Source organism: Pristis pectinata, chromosome 19 (assembly GCF_009764475.1).
Source record: "Pristis pectinata isolate sPriPec2 chromosome 19, sPriPec2.1.pri, whole genome shotgun sequence".
NCBI lineage: Eukaryota > Metazoa > Chordata > Chondrichthyes > Rhinopristiformes > Pristidae > Pristis > Pristis pectinata.
Genome location: NC_067423.1, coordinates 33,606,010 through 33,630,379, shown reverse-complemented (window position 1 = coordinate 33,630,379; position 24,370 = coordinate 33,606,010). Strand labels below are relative to the sequence as shown.

The window sequence follows — 24,370 nt, the reverse complement described above, 5'->3', positions numbered from 1 at the left end:
TAAGGAATAATTATGAAGCATGTGGCGCTAATTCCTGCCTGGTGGTGCTCAGCCCTTGCACCCTGCATGTTGGGCCTGTGGTTCCCAACCTTTTCCCAGCAGGTGATGCTACTAACAGGACCAATTGTGTAGAAGTTTGGCCACTTTTATTCAAGGAAATGAATCATTGACTGAAAGCATTAATATTGCAGTTTAAAACCTATGTTCTCAACAGCAAATCTCACCACCAAGTGTGTCAGGCCATTGTGGTTACAATCCCAAGAAGCAAAGATCATTAAAGGAGACAACATAGGTTAAATTATAAGGGCAATCACACTGCTGGGAATGTGCTACAGACCTCCAAGCAATCCAAGGGAGAGGGAAGAACAAATGTGTAGACACATTTCTAAAGTTCAAATATTCTAGGGCAGTAATAGTTGGGCAATTCAATGATTCTAATATTAACGGGAAGTGAAAGAGGCATTGAGGGCATAGAATTCCTAAACTGTATTCTGAGTTTTTTTTTTAGCAAGTCTGTCATTAGCCCCATAAGAGTTGGAATTAGGGATGTGGACAGTGTGAGGGGATGGATGGCAGTGGAAATTCTTGCTTTGGTTTCAAGGAATGAAGCTGGGAAACAAGGCAAGCTTTAAACTGGAGGAAGATATTGATGGACTGATCAATTGAGCAGAAAATAGCAAATGTTATTTAATACAGAGAAATGAGTTGTACATTTAGGGAATATATAATAAATGGCAGGATGTTGAGTGTTGTGGGGAAACAAGGTGTGTTTATGTCCACAGATCCTTAAAGGTAACAAGATTGGTCAAATGGGTGGTTAAAAAAGCAGACCTCCTGCTTTCCTTTATTAACTGAAGCATTGACTATAAGATGGGGATAATACCAGAACTGTGTACAGCACTAGTTATCCCACAGCATGTCTACTGTGTACAGTTCTGGTAACCACATTATAAAAAGTTATGATTGCAATGGAAAGAGTGCAGAGATTTATGAAGATGTTGCCAAGACTGGAAAAGTGTGGCAATAAGGAAGGATTGATTGTTTTGGTTGGAAACAAGGAAGCTCAAAGGACTCTTAATTGATGTGTATAAAATTGAGGGGCCCAGAAAGAGTAAAGAATGTGGACCTCTTAAAAGAGCAGTCAAAAATCAAGCAGTAAAAATTTAAAATAATTGGTGTAAGGATTAGAAAGGAAACATTTTTAATCCATTTGGATGGTAGGGATCTGGAACTTGCTGCCCAAAAGGGTCATCACATTTAAAGCAGTATTTGGATGTGTTTGAAGAACTGTTACCCAAGGAAGAGAGGTGGAAGTGGGATTCGGTTGGATGCACTTTCCCAATTGGTACAAACACAATTGGCTGAATGACTGGCTCCTTCTGAGTCATAATTTTTTGATTTCTGTGGTTTGCCGAAAGGAACTTGCATTTGATACATTTGATAGAGACCTTTGAAGATGTAACTAGTAGGGTAGACAAAGGGGAACAAGTGGATGTCGTGTATTTAGGTTTCCAAAAGGCATTCAGTAAGACACAATGTGGAAGGTTACCACATGTGTTAAGGGCTATTGGTATTAAGAATATAGATAAGGATTCTGTTATCTGAGGGGAAAACAGAATAGAAACAAGCAGGTTATTTTTAGGTTGTTAAACTATAATTAGAGGGAGCTGCAAGGATCATTACTGAAGTCCTCAGCTATTTACAATTCATATTAATAATTTGGATGGAAGAATTGGGTGTAGTGTATTTGTTTGTTAATGCTACAAAGATAGATGGGAAAGTAAGTTGAGAGGTAGACACATTTTTAAAGTGATTATCGGCTCTGTGAGCAGGCAAAAATATGCCAGATAGAGTATAATGTGCCGAAATGTGAGGTTATTTAATTTGATGGGAAGAACAGGAATGCAGAATATCATTGAGTTGACGTGAAATTAATGAATGCTAGTTTTCAGAGAGCTCTTGGTGTTCGTTTACAAGGCCATGGAAAGCTACCGTGCAGATACAATAAGTAGAAAGGCAAATGGAGCTCTGATGAGTCCTGGGTCTGAAAGGTTAAATAATATTCTTTCCATTGGTGCTGCCTGACCTGAGAATTTCCAGCATTTGTTTTTTTGTATTATATGGCAAATGCAGTGTTGGCCTTTATTTCAAGGGGAATAAAGTGCAAAACTAGGAAAATCTTGTTGTAACTGCACAGTACTTTTCTGAGATCAATCCTACATTGATTCTTAGATCAAAGAGGTTATTTTAAGAGGAAAGATCAAGCAGATTGAAGCTGCACCCTCTGGAATTTTGAAGAATCAGAAGTGATTTTTTTTTTGAGCCATACACTTTTAGGAGAGCTTGATGAGCTGGCAGTTTGTTTCCACTGGTCAATGATTTTGAATTTTGGAGCACTGTCTCAGGGTAAGGGATTTCCCATTTAAGACTAAGTTGAGAAGGAATATTTTCTCTCAGTTTGTTAATCTCTAATGAAAAGCTCTGTGGACACCAAGTCATAAAATATACTGGAGAATGAGAGAGAGAGCTTTCTGAACTTGTGCAAAATCCGATGATTTTGGATTTGGCAGTGAAGTTGAGGTAACACCAAGAATTTATTCTACAACAGGGCAGACTCAGGGTTTAAGGGATTAGTCCTGCTTTCCTACATTATTGTGTTCATCTGTGAAATAATCTTGGTCATCTTGATGTTCTAGCTGTCCCAGTGAAATGACACAAATCAGGCTTATTAGACATCACCTTAACCTATCATATCACACAAGGGTTTTTTTTTAAAGAAATAATTCCACTATAGAGAAGTTTGCTCTCAGAACTTTTAATGATAGGTTGCTGGTGCCTGTATCTTATGCCCCAATAAGTATTTCCCCTTCTCACCATAGTTCCACCACCTATTCTAATGGGCATCATGGTAGCTCAGCGTGGTGGACCCTATAAATATTGAAGGCACTGTGCTATATTTAGAGAACAATGGATTTGTCAGTAACGTTATGTGGCTGCAGCAACTCTAAATTAGATGCAAGAGGGTCATGACCATGGATTGATGTTCAGTGTCAGCCTGGACAGTAAATGGGTGGAGTGGATCCATGCACCTATGGTGGAACCTATGCAATTTTCATCCAATTAAAGAGAAGATCAGGTGAATTTTAAAATGACCAGGCAATCTGCTTGGCCAAATGATGGTCCAGATAACCAAGTGGAAATTGCCTTGTGGGCAAACTGCTTGCACAGAGTGAAGTGATCCATACCTCTCGTTGTAAGACAGCTGTTACTGGTTTGGACCTTGTACTTTAGCTGATGGAAGGATAGCCTTGCGGATAAGGAATTCAAATATCAGGCTGCTTAGAAAAGACAAGTATCCTTTGTTAGTTAATTTTATGCTTGAAAAAGCAACGACAGGAAAAGTTTCAGTGGGATTTTCAAATCAAACATTCCATTGGGTTAGTCATACCATTTTTTGAAAGCAAGTAGTTTACAATCTCCCTCAGGTGTTGGTCTCCAGAGGGCAAAATGTTCTGCTTTACATTCAGGATTTGATTGGACAGCTGATGAACTTGTTGCCAGACTTACAACTATTCCAGTTTGTCTAATGAGAGGATTTTTTTTTTGTGCAAAGAGGATATGATGCATTAGCCTCAAACCAAAGAATACATCAATCCCAAAACTGTGTCTGGATTCATGTCCCGCATTCGTGGAGGGCCAACTGAAGACATGTGCATGAAGATCGCCAGTCCAGATTCACAGCATTCCCTACCTTTCAGATGATTTTAATGTCTGGAAAATTTGAGTATTGGTTGATCTCCATATCCCATTCACCATGATGATAAATACTCGTGTGTTCTTCCATTTAAAGATTCTTCCCTTACAAAGTACTTTTTATTTTACATTTTATAATTACCACAACCAGTCCTGTTTTAAGACTACAAGTGGTTAATGAAGGTTTTGAAGCCTGAAAATTGTCAAGTGAACACAAATCTGCTTATTGTACAGATGTATATCTTAACAAATTACTTAGGGGAAATTATTGATTAAATATTCAGTACTAGGAATGAATATATTGCAGCATCATATTTTCTTAATGATGAAAATATCATAAATTCAGAGTTAATGCACAAGAACTTTTTTTTTGCAACAATGCACAGAGTTTCCAATAAATAAAGTTTGGGAATTACAAACCCACTATTGACACTTTAGAAGAGTTTGGCAGTTAAGGGGATGTGAAAAATTAACATAAAAACATAAGAAATAGAAATATGACTCAGCTCTTCAGCTTGCATTTACTCCGCCATTCAATAAGATTATTGATGATCTTTTATCTCAGCACCACTTTCATGCATTATCCACATATCCCTCGATTCTCTTAATATCTAAAAATCTGTCAATATTGAGATATCAAAAACAAGAGGGCATAGGTTTAAGGTGAGAAGCAGTAGTTTTAAGGGGGATTTGAAGGGAGAGTTCTTTTTAACACAATGGTCGATATCTGGAACTTCCTGTCGGAGGAAGCGGTGAAGTCGGATACAATTGCAATTCTGGATGTGGAAGCTTTGGAAAGGGTGCAGGAAAGGTTCACCTGGATGCTGCCTGGATTAGAGGGTATGAGCTTTAAGGAGAGGTTGGACAAACGTGGGTTGTTTTCTCTGGAGCGTCAGGGGTTAAGGGGAGATCTGATCGAAGTTTATAAAATTATGAAAGGCATAGATAGGGTAGACAGTCAGAATCTTCTTCCCAGGGTAGAAATATAAGCACTAGAAGACATGCATTTAAAGTGAGAGGGGGAAAGTTTAAAGGAGATGTGCAGGGCAAGTTTTGAAACAGAGAGTGGTAGGTGCCTGGAACGCACTGCCAGGCATAGTGGTGGAAGCAGATACAATAGTGACATTTAATAGGCTGTTGGAGAGATGCATGTATATGCAGAGAAAGGAGGGATATGGATCATGTGCAGCCAAAGAGAATTAGTTTAATTTGGCATTGTGTCCAGTGCAGACATTGTAAGCCGAAGGGCCTGTTCCTTTGCTGTGCTGTTCCATCTTCAACTTCGTTGAAGAGGCATTTAAACAGACACTTGAATAGGAAAGATATAGAAGGATAAGGTCCTAACACATGCAAGTGGGATTAGTGTAGGTGGGTAAAATGGTTGGCATGGATGTGGTGGGCTGAAGGGCCTGTTTCTGTGCTGTACAACTCCATGATTCTGACACTATGACTCTGTCCAGAGTATATTTAGTGACTGAGCCTCTACAGCCCACTTGGATGGAAAATTCCAAAGATTCACCACCACCTGTGTAAATAATTCTTCTAATTTCTGAATTGAATAGCTTACTTTCAGACTGGCACCTGCTTCCAGACATGCCAGCCGGGAGAAATATCAGCTATACATCTATCCTGTCAAGAATTTTGTACTTTTCAATGAGATCAACTCTCATTGTGCTAAACTCGAGTGCCTAGGCCCAGTCTACAAACAAACCATAATGCCTTGTGGCTTTAATCATATTTGCATTTCCTTGCCTGCTTTGTTACTGAAAGTGTGAGCTGATAATATTGTAGTGGGATTATATTGTAGTCATGAGGCATGGGATTCATGAAGACTTGGCTGCGTGGATTCAGAATTGGCTTGCCCACAGAAGGCAGAGGGTGGTAGTAGATGGAGAGTGTTCTGCCTGGAGGTTGGTGATGAGTGGTGTTCTGCAGGGATCTGTTCTGGGACCCCTGCTCTTTGTGATTTTTAGAAGTGACTTGGATGGGTTAGTAAGTTTGCAAATGACATGAAGGTTGGAGGTGTTGTGGATAGTGTAGAAGGTTGTCGTAGGTTACAACAGGATGCAGAGTTGGGCAGAGAAGTGGCAGATGGAGTTCAACCCAGAAAAGTGAAGTGATACACTTTGGAAGAATGAACTTGAAGGCGGAGTACACAGTTAATGGCAGGATTCTTAGCAGTGTGGAGGAACAGAGGGATCTTGGGATCCAAGTCCATAGATCCCTCAAAGTTGCTGTGCAAGTTGATAGGGTGGTTAAGAAGGCGTATGGTGTGCTGGCCTTCATTACTCGGGGGATTGAGTTCAAGAGCCGTGAGGTAATGTTGCAGCTTTATAAAACTCTGGTTAGACCACACTTGGAGTATTGTGTTCAGTTCTGGTCACCTCATTATAGGAAGGATGTGGAAGCTTTAGAGAGGGTGCAGAGGAGATTTACCAGGATGCTGCCTGGATTAGAGAACATGTCCTATGAGGGAAGATTGAACGAGCTGGGGCTTTTCTCTTTTGAGCCACGCAGAATGAGAGGTGACTTGATAGAGGTGTATAAGATTATGAGTGGCATAGGTAGACTGGACGGCCAGCACCTTTTCCCCAGGGCAACAATGGCCAATACCAGAGGACACCAGTTTAAGATCAAAGGAGGAAAGTTTTGGGGCGATGTCAGAGGTAGGTATTTTACACAGAGAGTGGTGGGTGTCTGAAACGCACTGCTGGGGGTGGTGGTAGAGGCTGATACAACAGGGACATTTTAGAGAGGTACATTGATGCAAGAAAAGTGGCGGGTTATGGGCTGTATAGGAGGGAAGGGTTAAATTGATCATGGAGTAAGCTTATATAGGTTGGCACAACATTGTGGGCTGAAGGGCCCATATTGTGCTGTACTGTTCTATGTTAAGTGGGGGAAACAGGGTATTTGGGGCCTGAATGGACAGGATAAGCAACTGTGTACCCCCTTAATTGATCAGATTGAAGGACTGTAAAATTAATAGCACAAGCACTGAGAAAGGAAGTGTAAATCGGACTGATTTGAATTCTGTATCAAATCTAGTATCAAAGGAGAATTAGAAGAGGAGAAAGATTGGAATAAGGGAGAGAAAAATGCAATAACAGGAAATAAAAATTGTAAAATAAACACTTTTATACTTGTAAAATAACCCTGTCATATTACTTTCATTTGATATCAAGTAATTACAATTCTCCTCTGCGATGGTGAGGTGGTTCTGTCAGGAACAAAACATTCTGTATTAAAGGTTCAGTTTGTCAGCTAATTGGCTCATTGATAGTCATAAGGCTGTATCGATTGGTCTCATGAGAGAATTAGTTTTAGCAAATTGTACTCATAGGCAAATTAGGTTGCATCACAATTATCTGGCATGGTATTCTGAGAAGAGAACACAACTTTACCTGGATCCACTGCCCATGGAACCATTGGTATTCTAGGGCTTTGGGTGTGGAAATTTGGATGGTTTAAACCATTAGCCTTGAGCCAGGAATGCATTAGCCTTACCACTGTGAAACACTGCTAGTTAATTCATATCATTCTTGTCTGGCTGTTCGTCAGAGAAACAGTCACGATACCACCGTTGTAGGCCGTATCTCAAATAGCGATGAGTCGGAGTACAGGAAGGAGATAGAGAGCTTAGTGGAATGGTGTCATGACAACAACCTTTCCCTCAATGTCAACAAAACAAAAGAGCTGGTCATTGACTTCAGGAAAGGAGGCAGTGTACATACACCTGTCTACATCAACGGTGCTGAGGTTGAGAGGGTTGAGAGCTTCAAGTTCCTGGGCGTGAACATAGCCAACAGCCTGTCCTGGTCCAATCACGTAGATGCCGTGGCCAAGAAAGCTCACCAGCACCTCTATTTCCTCAGGAGGCTAAAGAAATTCAGTTTGTACCCTTTGACACTCACCAACTTTTATCGATGCACCATAGAGAGCATCCTGTCTGGATGAATCACGGCTTAGTACGGCAACTGCTCTGCCCAGGACCGCTAGAAACTGCAGAGAGTTATGGACACCAGCCTCCCCTCCTTGGACTCTGTCTTTACCTCTCGCTGTCTTGCTGAAGCAGCCAGTATAATCAAAGACCCTACCCACCTGGGTCATTCTCCCTTTTCTCCTCTTCCATCAAGTGGAAGATACAGGAGCCTGAGGGCACGTACCACCAGACTTAAGGACAGCTTCTACCCCACTGTGATAAGACTATTGAACGGTTCCCTTATACAATGAGATGGACTATGACCTCACTATCTACCTTGTTGTGACCTTGCACCTTATTGCACTGCACTTTCTCTGTAGCTGTGACACTTTGTACTGTTATTGTTTTTATCTGTACTATATCAATGCACTCTGTACTAACCCACTGTGTAATGAATTGACCTGTACGATCAGTATGCAAGACAAGTTTTTCCACTGTACCTCGGTACAAATGATAATAATAAACCAATACCAATCAATCCTGATTTGTAGTGTTCCTGATTTTCTAAATATTGATATAAATCTTGGACATGCAAATCAGTTTTCTTGATCTCTATGTTTGACTCACATAAAGAGAAAGACTATTGGTTTTAGGGAAAAATATTTATTTTTTGAACAATCTCCTTCCCTCTTGTCTATGTTTGTAAGTAATATAACCAAACCCTGCTTAAAGAAATAACTGCATTTGGTTAATAGAGTTTCAGAAACCCAAGGACGTGAGGCAGTGGTTAGCAGTTGAATACCCATCTGTTTATGATACATAATCTCCCATAAGTAATTTTCTTAGATATTAAAACCTTAAGGAGCATTGAACCATGGCATCACATTTTCATTAAGATTAATTTGCCATGAATTGAGAGAGTACGATTAATAGCCAGGCTTTTCAAAGTCAACGTATTAGAATATTATAATGATAAGCACCAGGTTTTGGAAGTCCCATGCAATGATTCATGAACACTCTTCTCTTAATTCCCCTTTATAGTAAGTTTTGATCATTGCATCCCAGCTTAAAAAAAATGACCTTGCAGTCACTACTTTCTCCATTCTCCCTTGAGAATCGTTTCAAGTTCCTGTTCTCATCTCCCAAATCTTTATTGCCATTCCATTTTTGAGTCTTTAGTTCTTCCCTCAGCACTAAAATGGCTCTCATCAAAGTTAAATATGGTACCCTTAATTTGGTCCTGCTGGAAATGTCCAGATGTCTGCCTTCCCTCCGGAATTTCTGCCTTGTCTAATTGTTCATATGATATCCAGCACCAGCTGAGCCACTATTTATTTTAATCAAAATGTGAGAAGTTGTAAGAAGTTCCATGCTTTTTCACAAAATCCTGATTTAAGATAAAGGCACTATAACATGTAAGTTTGTTTTTTATAAATATGCAAGGGTCTTCATTGTGTTTTGTAATTCAATAATTTTGTGCACCAAAGATTGATGTGTAACCTGTAAAGCTCAATGAATGGGGAACATATGAAGTGGGATGACACCTATGGCTGGCATTCCTCAGAAGTTTGCCAGTATTGCAAGAACAATAATTTAGATCATATCTTGTACTTAGTATTCAGTGGGTTTTCTTCTGGTCCGCTCACAGTTGTGTAAGAAAACACAGCAGTTACTCTACAGACAGTGAGGTACCAAAGGCAGAGAATAGAGTGAATGCCTTCCTAACCTGTTTCTGGAAGTGATGGCTGAGAAAGAAATGAAAAAGGCAGCAGCGGTCGATTATGTTTGCAACTTGACTACTTTTTGTTAACATCTTTCATTAAAATCACTTTCTTCACAGCAACCTTGTTCCTTGACTGCTGGAAGCGACGACAGATGAGATTGTGTTACCAGTGGGATTTGACTGGTCTGGAAGAGGAAGAAGTGAGCAAATGCTAGTTTTCTTCTGACATTGAATATATATCTCGAGTTTAAGACCCATACAAACTAATCCAATAATCCTTGTCAGAGAGGAATATGACTGTAGATAATGCTGCAATGGTGCAGAAATATAAAAGCTCTGCAGAATCTGGAGATCTGAAATAAAGGCAAAAAAATCCAAAAACACTCAGCAGGTCTGGCAGCATCTGTAGATAGAATTCTAATGACAGATCTTTGACTTGAAATGTCAACTCTCTTTCCACAGATGCTGCCTGATCTGCTGAGTGTTTCCATTATTTTTTGTTATTCTTCAATGGAGCAGCACTGACTCTGTGCTCTCTTTCAGCACATCCTCCCACTGGGAGCGAGTATTGGTGAATGAACCCCATAATAAAATGAAACTCCTAAAAGCAACACGGCCTGCCATATAAATCAGGGCAGTGACAAAGTAAATGCTGGGTTTCTTTATGGCACTTAACAGCTCAGTGTTCTCAGGGTCCACTGTTTCCTTTGGTTTACAAAGCTGAAAATGTTTGGGTAAAGGCTTTGAGGTTCACCTGGCATCTTTAACTTCAACAGTCACATGACATGGTGGGATTGTTGAGTTGCAGGTAGCTGACAACATCAATAGCTCAATGAGGAAGTTACCTCTTATTTTCTCTCTAAACGAATGCCTGTTTGCACCCTCAGTCTCCCAACTAATATCCTTGCAGACCTTTGACTAAAGCCGAGTCTCAGCAGACTTGGGCATGTTAACAATGACCAAAGCTCCTTGCATTCATCCACCACCCTTCAGGGATGCATGTCACGTTCTTGTCACCATGTTGTTGGTGTCGCCTATAAACTCCAAACTGTTTCCATTAATGTAATATGGGGCTAATAATTCTACATGTTGTTTGGTACATTATTGAATACAATGAATTGAGTCACTTAACAATTTGAACTTTGTAAAGCAAAAAAAAACCTCGATCTGGTTTGCTGCACACACTTGCTTCTGTGCATTTCTAGTAGTTGCACTTGTCTTTGGCAGCTCCATCAAATTGACTGACTTAAGAGGTCTGGATTCTATGGCCATCCCGTGATTAAAAGTAGATTGAAGATATTTTAGCTTTTAAGCAAGAAACAAAATTGGATCCTCTAACATTTCCCATTCTACTTTGATTCAGTGATGTAACTTTATCTGGCCTATTTCCTGCAGACATTAGCTTGCAAGTGAAGTTCCCTACAGAAGTACAAAATTATCCTGCATACAAGTCTCAAGTGTGTGTAAACCAGTTAAAATGCCCCAGACTTCAAAAAATATTTCAAAAATCTGAATAACTGAATAGAACATTAAGTCTATTTACTTCTTAAGATCTGAGGTTCAATCCATCCAGGCTAATGGAATAGCTCAGTCAGATAAAAGCATTCCTATGCACAATCAGTCATTATTCAGTTCCTAATGACTATGGATCACACTGCTACTCATAGCTCAGAACTAAATTGACACCAGATTGACAGTCCCATTTAAGCTGCAATAATGATGTTATTGGAAATACGAAAAAAAATATTAATCGTAGTGAGCTGGTTAGGATACTTGATGTAATAGAATAACTTGCTATAACTGAAGAAATGGCATTAACCAAATTATTGTAGCTGGAGTATGTACTGAAGTTGCAGGTGTCAGCCACATGTTATAGTAAGATTAAAAGGACAATAAGATAAGTTAAAATCTACCGAAAATCACCTTGGTAGAGTTTCTCATGTTTGCACTACATTTCACTGTGCACTATATTCACAGAGGCATTGACACGTTGATTAACAATTGAGTGGAGATAATATATATGGGACTGTAATATGGACGCATGAATTACATCAAGCTGAACTTCTGCCGTTCATGATTTATTTATGCAACTTTTGTAGCCATTGGTGTTGTTGAAACTGCTGCCACTAAAATGATTCCCTGTGCTAGAAATGTTCTTTTGTTCTATGAAAGATTTTGTTTTAATTTTGCTTCCTTTCTCTCTTTTGTTGCCAATTATGCATCAAGGAACGTATAAAGGTTTGAGACTGTTTGAATGCAAGCATTTCCTTTCTTTCTATTTTAATACATTTCAGCAGACATTTTTCACAGCATTAGTGCTTATAACATTCTGCAGAATCTGTCCTGCAGTCCTTCCCAGAGAATGTATCCTTTGTAATGTGTGGCCCAGAATTGTACACAGTACACTAAATGTGATCTAACAGGACTTTTGCGTAGAGTAGAACTTCTTCCTCTTTATATTCTAGCCCTTACAATATAAATGTTAAATTCTGTTTAGTTCTCTTGCTTATTATTTTGAATCTGTCTGCAACATTTAAGTAATCTGCATACATGGACTCAATCTCTCTGCATCTCCTTTTTTTTTAACTATTAACAATGTACTGCCTTAAAATGGTTTTCTTAAAAGCTCTCCATTTATAGCCCATACTAGATGACCTCACACTTGTGATGAAATGTATCTGTCACAAATTTGGCCATTCACTTCGTTGATCATGATTTTCTATCCCTGTTTATGCTGTTCACAATACCACCCTCGTGTCAGTGGCAAACTTGGTTATATTATCCCTGTCATTAGACAAAAAAATATAAATATTTGAAGGCTCGGCACAGGTTCTTTTAAGATTACTGTAAACCCTTACTTCCTATTTGAGTAGATACACATTGTCCCTAATCTCTGTTTTCTAATGCCTGATCTTCTAAACATTTGCATTCAATTCAATAATTTTAGCTCCTGTGAGACATTATCGAATATTGAGTTCCACAATATAACATGCATGCGTAGATATTCCCCTCTCTATCACTTTGGTTACTTCCACAAATTTCTCTAAGTGTGGCAGATATGACCCATTTACAAATCCATTTTCGTTCCCTCCAGTCAGATCAAATTTCTCAAAGTGCTCAAATTCTTTGTACTTAATTTTTGACCAACAATCCATGTTGTGTTAAGGAGTTGCACATGCAATTTTCCAGCATCAAGTGCTGCATTGTTAGGGTTTTGGAAGATTAGGGCTAATCTACCAGCAATTTCCTCACCTACTTAAAATCCTAGGATAGAAACCAAGTCCTTTGTCAGGCATTAGAGCCATTTTCCTAAAATTTGCTTCCTTTAAAAATAGAGCAAAATTAAAGTTAGCGCTTGTACCAACACTGGGAAAGCATTTTCCAGCTCAGTGTTACTTATGACAGGATATTTCATCAGTTCGGTTTTCTTGAATGTCCTTACCAGTTTTGCATTATTTTAGGAGCATCCAAGACCCGAATATGAAACTAAACTTTCACAGAAGAAGCTTTTAAAAGAAAAAAAGGAACTAAATGTAAGTTATGTGATTGTGTTTTCACTGCAAAAGAAGTTCGTTGTGGAAAAAAGTTTGCTGGGGTGGCATGTTTTGGGAAATTGTAGTCCTGAGTCCTTTGCTGGCAGGAAATGTTTGTGCATAAAGGCTGCTGGGAGCAGGCAGTAATGTAAGAGAGCAAACAGTATATGACAGGCATGCCGCATATAATTTTCTCCTGCGAATATATAGTTTGAGAAAGACATCGACCCAACTGCAGGAACAGGTCTTCACAGGACGTTTGTTCCTGAGTTCCTGTCACATCTGACACCACAATCCCTCTCCTGGGTATTCACCTCTGACAGCATGGCCCCATTGGCCATTAGAGGAGCACAATTCTGTCACCATATTCCACCAGCCACTTGAGGTAAAACCTATATTGAAGTTCCCACCATGATGTTGTACACATCAGACTACTCGTGCCTGAACGAAAATGTTTTAAAAATGATTTGGAATTTTAATTGATGGCATTGCCTCATTGTCCAAAATAAGTTGTGATGAGCCAGCACTTTCTACAACGGCAGTCATTCTGATGAAGGCATTCTCAGGATGCTGTTGGGTAGGGGGTTCAGACATTGATAATGCCAAGTTAGAACAGTGTGTGACTTTGAGAGGAACTTGCAGGTGGCAGCACTCATATGTACCTGAAGGTTTTGTTTCTCTTTGTGATGGAAAGCGTAAGGGAAGCTGCTGCTCTGGCAGCCTTGGTGAGATGTTCTCCACATGTTGCTTCAACGTTGTATCTTTATGCGTCAAAGAATTTCTAGCCTGATATCTTTATACTGGGAAAGTAAATATTTAGTGCTTGTATTATTGTGACTCATACTTGACTCTCTGTGGTGAAACCTTGTTTTAAGGATTTTCAGTGTCTGTCATATTGCAATTGATGCCTGTTTTACTTTGATCACAGTCTGTCCTATTATACTGATAAACCGCATTATTTTACAACAGAAAAAGGAGCAGGATGGATGTACAAAAGGCAGTAACAAATGGAGAGACAAGGTTCTTTCAGCCGTGGGTGGGCTGAACCTGGTAACTATAACCCTTTATAATAATCATACTCTGTCTAATGCTTAACCTAAATTGAATTTGCTGCAGCATTTATCGAGCCATGTTTGTGCTCCTTTTGTAATTTATGCACCAAAGGCCTGAAAGGAATAGATTTGGTTTACTCAAAGGTTTTTCTTGTTTTACATCCTGGATTCTTTGGGATGAATAGATTAATGTTTGGGGTTCAGATTCATTCCTTGTTTTAATTTTAATCAAATGTACTAGACAGAATTTGATGCAGGCAAAGATAAGGGGGGCAAACTGTGTCATTTGCTCTGAGGTGCTGCCTAACATTGTGAGAGCAGAAGTCATAGAAAGATTTTAATCTGGACAGAGTGGAAAATCTAGACGGACAAAAGAAGCTTAGATGAAGAGTTCATTGAGTATTTTCAAGTAGTTTCTAAGAAATGCAGATTCCGGAGCCAACTAGAACATGAGTTATATTCACCTGGTATTGTGCCCCTAGACAGAATGAATTAATGACTACATAGTGAAAGTGCCCTGAGGTAGCAGCTATCTGAGTATGACTGAATCTTACATTCAATGACGGAGAGAAGAATGGGTTGAAGACAAGTATTTTAAATAAGTGCAATTATGAGGTAAAGTGAACTGCTAAACTGGTTAGCTAAAGTGAACCGGCAAATTTGATTAAGGGATCGAGGGAGGAACTCGTAGGGTGGGGGAGTTACAGTCACCAGAGAAGTGACGCTGAATAAATCTGTGGATTAACCTGGCCCCAGATCCTGATGGCTGGTGAGATAGTTGATGAGTAGGTTTTAAAGTTCCAAAATTCCCTGGATTCAGGGAAGTTTTTAGTGAAGAGGAAAACATCAGATATAACTCCTTTGTTCTAAAAGAAAATGAGACAGGCAGTAGAAAGGCACAGACCAGTTGGCTTGACATGTCTCATGAAAAATATCAGAAGCTATTACTAAAGATGTTACAGTAGGGCACTCAGGGTGGTAAAAACATCAAGGTAGGCAGACAAAGTTGACATGGTTTAATGAAAGGGAAAGCATGTTTGACTAATTTATTGGAGTTCTTTGAAGAAATAACATGCTGTTGATAAAGGGATTTTACTGTGGTTAAAGGTTATTGCAGAAAATAAAAGCTCATACTGTAGAGTGTGACATACTGGTGTGGATAAAGATTGGCTGGCTAATAGGAAGCAGAGAATAGGCATAAATGGTTCTTTTTTTTGGTTGGGTAGATTAGCCCTAACCCTAGCCTTAATGTGTGTTTGGTGTCCCACTTGGATCGGGAATGGGGCATCAATTTTTCACAGTTTATGAATTACTTGGACGAAGGGACCGAAGAAATGGTGGCTAAATTCGCTGATGACATAGGCAGGAAAGTAAGTTCTGAAGAAGAGTCAAGGAGACCACAGAGATATATGGAGTGAGTGTACTGGCAAATGGACTATGATGTGAGAAGATGTGAAGTGAGAGATTGCAGAGCTCTGAGAGGCAAAAAGATCTGTGTGCATAGGACAGCACAATGACACAGCTGGTAGAGCTACTTTCTCACTGCTTGAACAACCTGGGTTCAGTTCTGACCTCTGGTGCTTCCAGTGTGGAGTTTGTACTTTCTCCCTCTGACTGTGTGGGATTCCGCCGGATGCTCTGGTTTCCTCCCAAGTCTCAAAGATGTGCTGGTTGATAGGTTAATTAACTACTGTATATTTACCCAAGTGTAAGTGAGTAGTAGAATCTGGGAAGGAGTAAGTTACTGGGAAAATTACTGGGGAAATGGAATTACACCGCAAGCTGGTAAAATGAATAGGTGGGAATGTGGGGTTGAGGTTACAGTCAGGTCAGCCATGAGCTGGTAGATTAATTGGCCATTCTAAATTGTCCCCCGTGTTTGTGTAAATGGTAGAATCTGGGGGAGTTAATGGGAATGTAAGGGGAATAGCTTACAGGGAAAATTACTGAGGGAATGAGATTGCTCTGTGAGCAGGCATAGACTCAATGGGCCAAGTGGTCTCCTTTATGTCATGAGGAAATATGGATCTTATTAAATGGCAGAACAGCCTCAAGGGTTGAGTGACCTCCTCTGCTTCTGCTTTTATATGTTTATCAAGAGGTATTACACCCTTGTGCTGGTGTTTGGATAAATGCACTTATTCAGCCAGGCTGACCTCTAGGCACACTTAATTCAGCTCTTCTGTTGGTGGATAAACCTCTCCTTGAACAAACACAGGAAAGATAGAATTCTTATCTGCCCTTTGCAATTAAACCATCATCCTTACAATTTTGCTACAGAAAAATAATTGGAGCAAATTTCATTCACAGACCATTCTCCCCATTCTCAGGAAATGAATCTGCAGCATGAAAACTGCTTAATATGGTGACAGCACTCTTTTGTCACCACAATTTAATCTGTTTTTCTTGCATTTTAAGCTGTCATTTGTAGCAAGATGTTGACCTTCCTGATTTTATTTTTATAAGTGTCTTCAAGAAATGAACTGATAAATGAGATGCCAGAATGAAAGTTACAGAATTGTTGTTTTGTTCGGTTCAGATAAGCCAAACTTGTCATATTGTGTGCAGTTCTCATCACCCCATTACGGAAAGGACGTGGAGGTTTTCGAAAGGGTACCAAAGCGATTTACCAGGATGCTACCTGGTTTAGAGGGTATGAGTTATAAGCGGAGGTTGGACAAACTTGGGTTGTTTTCTCTGGAGCGTCAGAGGCTGAGGGAAGACCTGATAGAAGTTTATAAAATTATGAGAGGCATAGATAGTGTAGACAGTCATCCCTTTCCCAGGGTAGAAGTGTCAAATACGAGAGGATGTGCTATTAAGGTGAGGGGGGCAAAGTTTAAAGGAGATGTGCAGGCCAAGTTTTTGCAGTAAGTGCCCGGAACAGGCTGCCTGGGGTAGTGATGGAAGCATATACGATAGTGGCAATTTAGAGGCTTTTGTATGAGCCAATGAATATGCCCGGAATTAAGGGATATGGATCACGTGCAAGCAGAAGAGATTTAGTTTAAGTTGGCATCGTGTTCAGCACAGATATCGTGAGCCAAAGGGCCTGCTTCTGTGCTGTACTGTTCTATGTTCTGTGCTGCGAGTGATTTGTAATATGCCTATGTAGCTGTAAAATCAGCTGTGGTCCTTGTTTGTGAATACTAAGATTCACAAATGTGGCACCCTCTTGGCAATTATCTGTTTATTTCGTTGTGGTGTTGTGAATCATCAAAGCAATTTCACTCTCTCTCGGGACTGTGAGGGCTTGGTGCATTAGGTATGCCTGCTGCTAATATCAAAACCATTTAATTTCATTTTATAAGCACATGCGAGCTTTATGGGAAAACTGTAATTAACGTTTAGTCCTTTGTTCCTCCCTCTAAAATGTGACACACAATCTCCAAGCTTCTTTGTGGAGTTTCTGAATTTACCGCCTCTGTGTAGGGCCTCAGTCACTTGTAGTAAAGTTTTAGATTTACATCCATTGCAGTCAAGTCACTTAAGTGGTGCAAACGTCTAATGAGCAGCATCAAAATAGACGTCATAATCGTCTTTCGAGCTACTGAATTAGATTAGAAGATGAGATTACATTTTTGCAGATGTGAAGCAAAGGCTGGGGAACAGAAAGGATATTAAAAAAAGATTTGCATTATGTACACCCTTTAACAACCTCAGCACATTGAAGCCACCGCAGTGAATGATTGAAAACAGTATAGGGAACACCAGGAACGTGCATACATCTACCTTTCTGAGCACTACCAACAAAGTGCTGTACTTTTGTTTTAGCTTTTCATTTAAAAACTTTTCTGTTTGCATGGTTACTCACAGTTAGTGGGAAACATTGTACTGGGACTAGGTATCACAGCCTATGAATTAAAAAGTTAATTGCCAAGGAGTATGGTAAGGTGACTTGTGTTTCCGTCTCTTTTTTATGTTAAACTGCCTAATTTCTGAGGAAACTCTACGTTTGTGTAGAGGTGGTTGTGCCAATTCGTGGAGTCCAACATTATATGCTGGTGACATGACCCAATTTTTGCACACAAAATAGCCCTTGGTGTTTATAAGGTTATTCAAGTTAAGTGGTTTTGTTAATATACTTTCACAGTTCATGGGTAATAAAGAATAAATGAGCTCTCTTCAGTCAAGACTTGGGAGTGCAGTAGTATGAAGGTGCTAGTTGTGAGGTAGAACACATTGTCTGCCATGAAGCACAAGAGGAAATTGCATTCACCATTTTCTAATCTCAATGGATTTTGCTTGATTCTCGTCAGCTTCTACACCTCTCTCAGTAATGTGCTGAAGTTATTGAGGCTAACAAAGAGTTGGGTAAATTTCCTGATTTAACACTCATTGCTTCAGGGATGCAACATAGGAAAGCAGTTTTAAAATCTGAATATGGAGACTAGCTGTCTGACTTCTTGCTGGCACATTTTTTCCATTTATTAAAGGTGGAAAAACAAAGCAAGTTGTAAACTTTATTGAGTTTCACCTTAATTCCTGATATGTATTTTCCCTCCTGCAATAAGGGCACTAAATCATAAAATTTACACCAATAGGACAGTACATTCCAAAGTCCATAGAACCATGTTTTCCTTCTGCTGTGTTGTGGAAATCTGAGATGCCCCAAAACAGTGAATAGATTTGTAATTGATCAATGCTTTGTGAGGCTCTCAGAAATATTTTGAGACACAAGAGACTGCAAATGCTGGAATCCAGAGCAAAAAATGAACTGCTAGAGGATCTCAGTAGGTTGAGCAATATCTGTTGGTGGGTGGGGGTGGGATGGGTGGCAGGAGGGAAGGAATTGCCAATGTTCTGGGTCGAGATCCTGCAACACTGACAGTTCCCTTTCTTCCCCATCGACCCGCTGAGTTCCTCAAAAAGTTTAACTACTAATTAAAAAGAAAAGTCAAAAAGAGAAGAAAAGCTTACAAAAAGGTACAGAGAGCTAGGTAATGTTAGAAATCTGGGAGAGTATAATGCTAACAGGAAGGAGCTTAAGAAGGAAATTAGGAGAGCCAGAAGGGGACATGAGAAGGCCTTGGCAGGCAGGATTAAGGAAAACCCCAAGGCATTCTACAAGTATGTGAAGAGCAAGAGGATAAGATGCGAAAGAATAGGGCCTATCAAGTGCAGCAGTGGGAAAGTGTGTATGGATCCGGAAGAAATAGCGGAGGTACTTAATGAATACTTTACATCAGTATTCACTATGGGAAAAGACCTGGGGGATTGTAGTGAGGACTTGCAGCAGGCTGAAAAGCTTGAGCATGTGGATATTAGGAAAGAGGAGGTGCTAGAACTTTTGGAAAGCATCAAGTTGGATAAGTCGCCGGGACCGGATGAGATGTACCCCAGGCTGCTGTGGGAGGCGAGGGAGGAGATTGCGGAGCCTCTGGTGATGATCTTTGCATCATCGATGGAGACGGGAGAAGTCCCAGAAGATTGGAGGGTTGTGGATGTTGTTCCCTTATTCAAGAAAGGGAGTAGAGATAGCCCAGGAAATTATAGACTGGTGAGTCTTACCTCAGTGGTTGGTAAGCTGATGGAGAAGATCCTGAGAGGCAGGATTTATGAACATTTGGAGAGGTATAATATAATTAGGAATAGTCAGCATGGCTTTGTCAAGGGCAGGTCCTGCCTTACGAGCCTGATTGAATTTCTTGAGGATGTGACTAAACACATCGATGAAGGGAGAGCAGTAGATGTAGTGTATATGGATTTCAGCAAGGCATTTGATAAGGTACCCCATGCAAGGCTTATTGAGAAAGTAAGGAGGCAGGGGATCCAAGGGGACATTGCAATGTGGATCCAGAACTGGCTGGCCCACAGAAGACAAAGAATGGTTGTTGAAGGGTCGTATTCTGCATGGAGGTCGGTGACCAGTGGTGTACCTCGGATCTGTCCTGGGACCCTTACTCTTTGTGATTTTTATAAACGACCTGGATGAAAAAGTGGAGGGATAGGTTAGTAAGTTTGTGGATGACACAAAGGTTGGAGGTGTTGTGGATAGTATAGAGGGCTGTCAGAGGTTACAGCGGGACATAGATAGGATGCAAAGTTGGGCTGAGGAGTGGCAGATAGAGTTCAACCCAGATAAGTGTGAAGTGGTTCATTTTGGTAGGTCAAATATGATGGCAGAGTATAGTATTAATGGTAGGACTCCTGGCAATGTGGAGGATCAGAGGGATCTGGGGGTCCGAGTCCATAGGACGCTCTAAGCAGCTGCACAGGTTGACCCTGTGGTTAAGAAGGCATACGGTGTATTGTCCTTCATCAATCAGGGAATAAAATTTAGGAGCTGAGAGGTATTGTTGCAGCTATATAGGACCCTGGTCAGACCCCACCTGGAGTACTGTGCTCAGTTCTGGTCGCGTCACTACAGGAAGGATGTGGAGGCCATAGAGAGGGTGCAGAGGAGATTTACAAGGACGCTGCCTGGAATGCGGAGCATGCCTTATGAAAGCAGGTTGAGGGAACTCGGCCTTTTCTCCTTGGAGCGACGGAGGATGAGGGGGGACCTGATAGAGGTTTATAAGATGATGAGAGGCATTGATCGGGTCGATAGTCAGAGGCTTTTCCCCAGGGCTGAAATGGTGGCCACAAGAGGACATAGGTTTAAGGTGCTGGGGAGTAGATATAGAGGAGATGTCAGGGGTAAGTTTTTTTTACTCAGAGTGGTGAGTGCATGGAATGGGCTGCTGGCAACGGTGGCGGAAGCGGAAACGATAGGGTCTTTTAAGAAACTTTTGGATAGGTACATGGAGCTGAGAAAAATAGAGGGCTATAGGTAAGCCTAGTAATTTCTGAGGTAGGGACATGCTCGGCGCAGCTTTGTGGGCCAAAGGGCCCGAATTGTGCTGTAGGTTTTCTATATTCTATGTTCTAAATATTCTCTATTAAGTAACTAGAGATAACAGAGAAACAAAGGACTGCAGATGCTGGAATCTAGAGGAAAAACACTATGATGCTGGAGGAACTCAGCAGGCCAGGCAGCATCCGTGGAGAAAAGCAGTTGGTCAACGTTTCAGGTCAGGACCCTTCTTCAGAACTGAAGATAGGAAAAGTGGAAGCCTGATATATAGGAGGGAAAAGCAGAGCAGTGATAGATGGACAGAAGAGGGGAGGTGGGGTGGGCATAAGGTGGTGATAGGTAGATGCAGGTAAAAGCTAGTGATAGGCAGGTGCAGGGGAGGAGAGGAGAGCAGATCCACCAGGGGATGGGTCAAAGGTAAGGCAAAAAGAAAAAAAAGGGGTGAGTATAGAAAAGAGAGAGAGGCTAGGAAAGGGAAGAAGAGAAGAGGCATGGTTGGGGTGCTGTGGGGATTACTTAAAGTGGGAGAATTTAATGTTTGGCTGCAAGGTTCCAAGATGGAAAATGAGGTGCTGTTCCTCCAGTTTGTGCTTGGAATTATCCTGGCAGTGGAGGAGGCTGAGGACTGACATATCAGTGATAGTGTGGGAGGGGGAGTTGAAGTGACTGGCAATGGGGAGATGCCGATTGTGGTTACGGACAAAGCACAGGTGTTCTGTAAAATGGTCACCTAGTCTGCGGTCACCTAGTAAAGATAACAGATATATACTGCTGCTGTCTCTTCATGTTTAATGTCTCATGCACTCTTTTTGCACTATATAGTCCAAATTCCCTCCTCAAATATATGTGTGTAAAGCAAAGACTTGTCAGTCCTAGCCCACCCTCCTCCCCACTCCCTACCACCTTCATCAGCACATATCTCATGCTTACAGAGGCAACAGAATCATCTCCCAGAAAGCAGTCAGTAACACGATGTTAAGATGATTTCTGTCCTGCTTTGTTGCACATTTCTAGTGTAATTGAAAACATACAAATTATTAAAATCAAAACCAGGATGTATTCATGGGTCTGTTAAGTATTGTGAGGTTCATCGCTAAACCTTAATCCTGCCACAGGTGCAGATGATAACTGCCACACTTCTAAAGTATGAAGTGTGCCGTGCCAGCAATCAGGAATTGCCTTGAAATAGAATACTGCCAGTGCACCTTCCCTAGAAGTCTTCAAGAGAGTAAACAGGAATGCTTTCCTTAATAGGTACAGCAGAGAGGACTCAAATCCCTGGATGGTGAAGTAGCCACTTAATAGTTTTTACTAATCAGTTTCAAACTCATTGCCACAATTGATATAGGATTCCAGAATCTAACTTCTATCAAGTACATACCAGGAGCTTGATGGAATAAATGATAGATTTTCCATGGAGCCACATTCTCAAATTAGTGCTTGGTTGGTGGACAGCTCCCTTCTGGGGAAGCAAATATTAAACTACTGGACAACGTCAGGAGTGCCATTAGGACTGGCTCCTTCATTGAGGTGTTGGCCATAGCTTATTGATAGCATTTCCAGCTCCAACTCACTACAGTGTTTTCAGTACAAAAACTGGGTTTGGACTCCAATTTTTACAGTCAAAATTGAGAGGGTAATGTAGCCAGAAGTCCCATCTTTCCAATGAGACATTAACACTGAAGTCCAATCTGCTGTCTGGACGTATGAGATCCAGGGATATTATTTTGTACAGTCGTAAAGACTCTGCTGCAGCCTATTCATTATTTAATCCTCAACCTGCTTCAATAAAACAGATTATCTGATTATTATTTATTACTGTTTGTGTGAAATTAATGTATGCAATTCAACATTATAACAGTGATTGCATTTCGAAAAATACTTTGGCTGTGAAGCACTGCGAACATACCCAGGCAGTGAAAGTTGCTCTAAAAGTAAATCTGCAAAATGAACACAATATTTATCAGAACTAAACATGAGCAGAAATGGAGAGTTAATTTCTAATCCCACCCAGTTTGGGGTGAATGAAATTCCAGGCAAGAATGTTGGAAGTTTTAAAATAAATCAACTCAACAGCCTGAATTAACTTCGGAATAATTACCCCTCCATCTCTAGTCCAACTCTATCTGCATTCCTGTTGTACCTGATCCTTTCTGGCCCATTTCAGCTCTGATCCTCTGTCAAACTCCTCTCCTACTGAAGAAGCATGGGTTGATTCCTTTTAAGGGAACTGTTTAAAAGAAAGTCTTTTGAAATGACAATCATCAATATTATCCCAGTTAGATCTATGGATTTTTTGCCTTTGAGAGAAACATGGTCAGCCTAGTTCATAAATTAATACTTGAAATTCTAAAAAAAAATGAAATAAACTCTAGGTCATTAGGTAAATAAGAATTACCTCTGATTTCAAAGCTCATTCCTCACTAGTTAACAGAACTGCCCCTGATAATCAGGAATAGATTTTATTGAAACTGCTGAATTGAGAATCTGTGACAGGTGCCATAACCCCTAACAATTAATACATTTTGGCAATAGGGCTACAAATGAAAGGAAGATGAGAGATAATTACTAAATCAAGTGACTCCACCAAAGCTTTAGAATTAAATGAATGCTGCGATTCTGCTGAGCAGGTCCCTTCCTTCAGTCGGAGGCCCCTGTGAATCTGAGAAATGAAACGCCCACATCTAAGGAGTGAGACAACCATAGAACAATACAGCACAATACAGGCCCTTTGGCCCACCATGTTGTGCCGACCTTCAAACCACACCTAAGACGAACTAACCCCTTCCTCCCACAGATCCCCCTATTTTAAATTCCTCCATATGCTTTTCTAACAATCTCTTGAACTTGACCAACGTATCAGGCTCCACCACCACCCCTGGCAGTGCATTCCATGCGCCAACCACTCTCTGGGTGAAAAACCTCCCTCTGACATCTCTCTTGAACTTCCCACCCATTACCTTAAAGCCATGCCCTCTTGTATTGAGCATTGGTGCCCTGGGAAAGAGACACTGGCTGTCCACTCTATCTATTCCTCTTAGTATTTTGTACACCTCTATCATGTCTCCCCTCATCCTCCTTCTCTCCAATGAGTAAAGCCCTAGCTCCCTTAGTCTCTCGTCATAATCTGTACTTTCTCATCCAGGCAGCATCCTGGTAAATCTCCTCTGCACACTTTCCAATGCCTCCACATCCTTCCTATAATGAGGCGACCAGAACTGGACACAGTACTCTAAGTGTGGTCTAACCAGAGTTTTGTAAAGCTGCATCATTACTTCACGGCTCTTAAACTCGATCCCACAACATATGAAATAACATCCCATAAGCTTTCTTAACTACCCTGTCCGTCTGTGTGGCAACTTTCAGTGATCTGTGGATATGAACCCCCAGATCCCTTTGCTCCTCTACACTGCCCAGAATCCTGCCATTTACCTTGTACTCCGCCTTGGAGTTTGTCCTTCCAAAGTGTACCACTTCACACTTCTCTGGATTGAACTCCATCTGCCACTTGTCAGCCCAGCTCTGCATCCTATCAATATCCCTCCCTCCAAGCTGGTTGTGCTCACTCTAGTAACAGGTGGAGTGGGT

At 40.7% G+C, this 24,370-nt stretch overlaps 1 protein-coding gene across 1 annotated transcript in view; it reads left to right on the top strand.

Annotated features, from left to right (window-relative positions):
- LOC127580305 (anoctamin-2-like) overlaps positions 1-24,370 on the top strand; it is a 96,468-nt gene that overhangs the window by 39,156 nt on the left and 32,942 nt on the right. Inside the window, exons 13-15 of the mRNA XM_052033591.1 lie at positions 9,516-9,598; positions 12,860-12,931; positions 13,901-13,981. Coding sequence (XP_051889551.1) covers positions 9,516-9,598; positions 12,860-12,931; positions 13,901-13,981 — 236 coding nt within the window. The remainder of the gene's footprint in view (positions 1-9,515; positions 9,599-12,859; positions 12,932-13,900; positions 13,982-24,370) is intronic.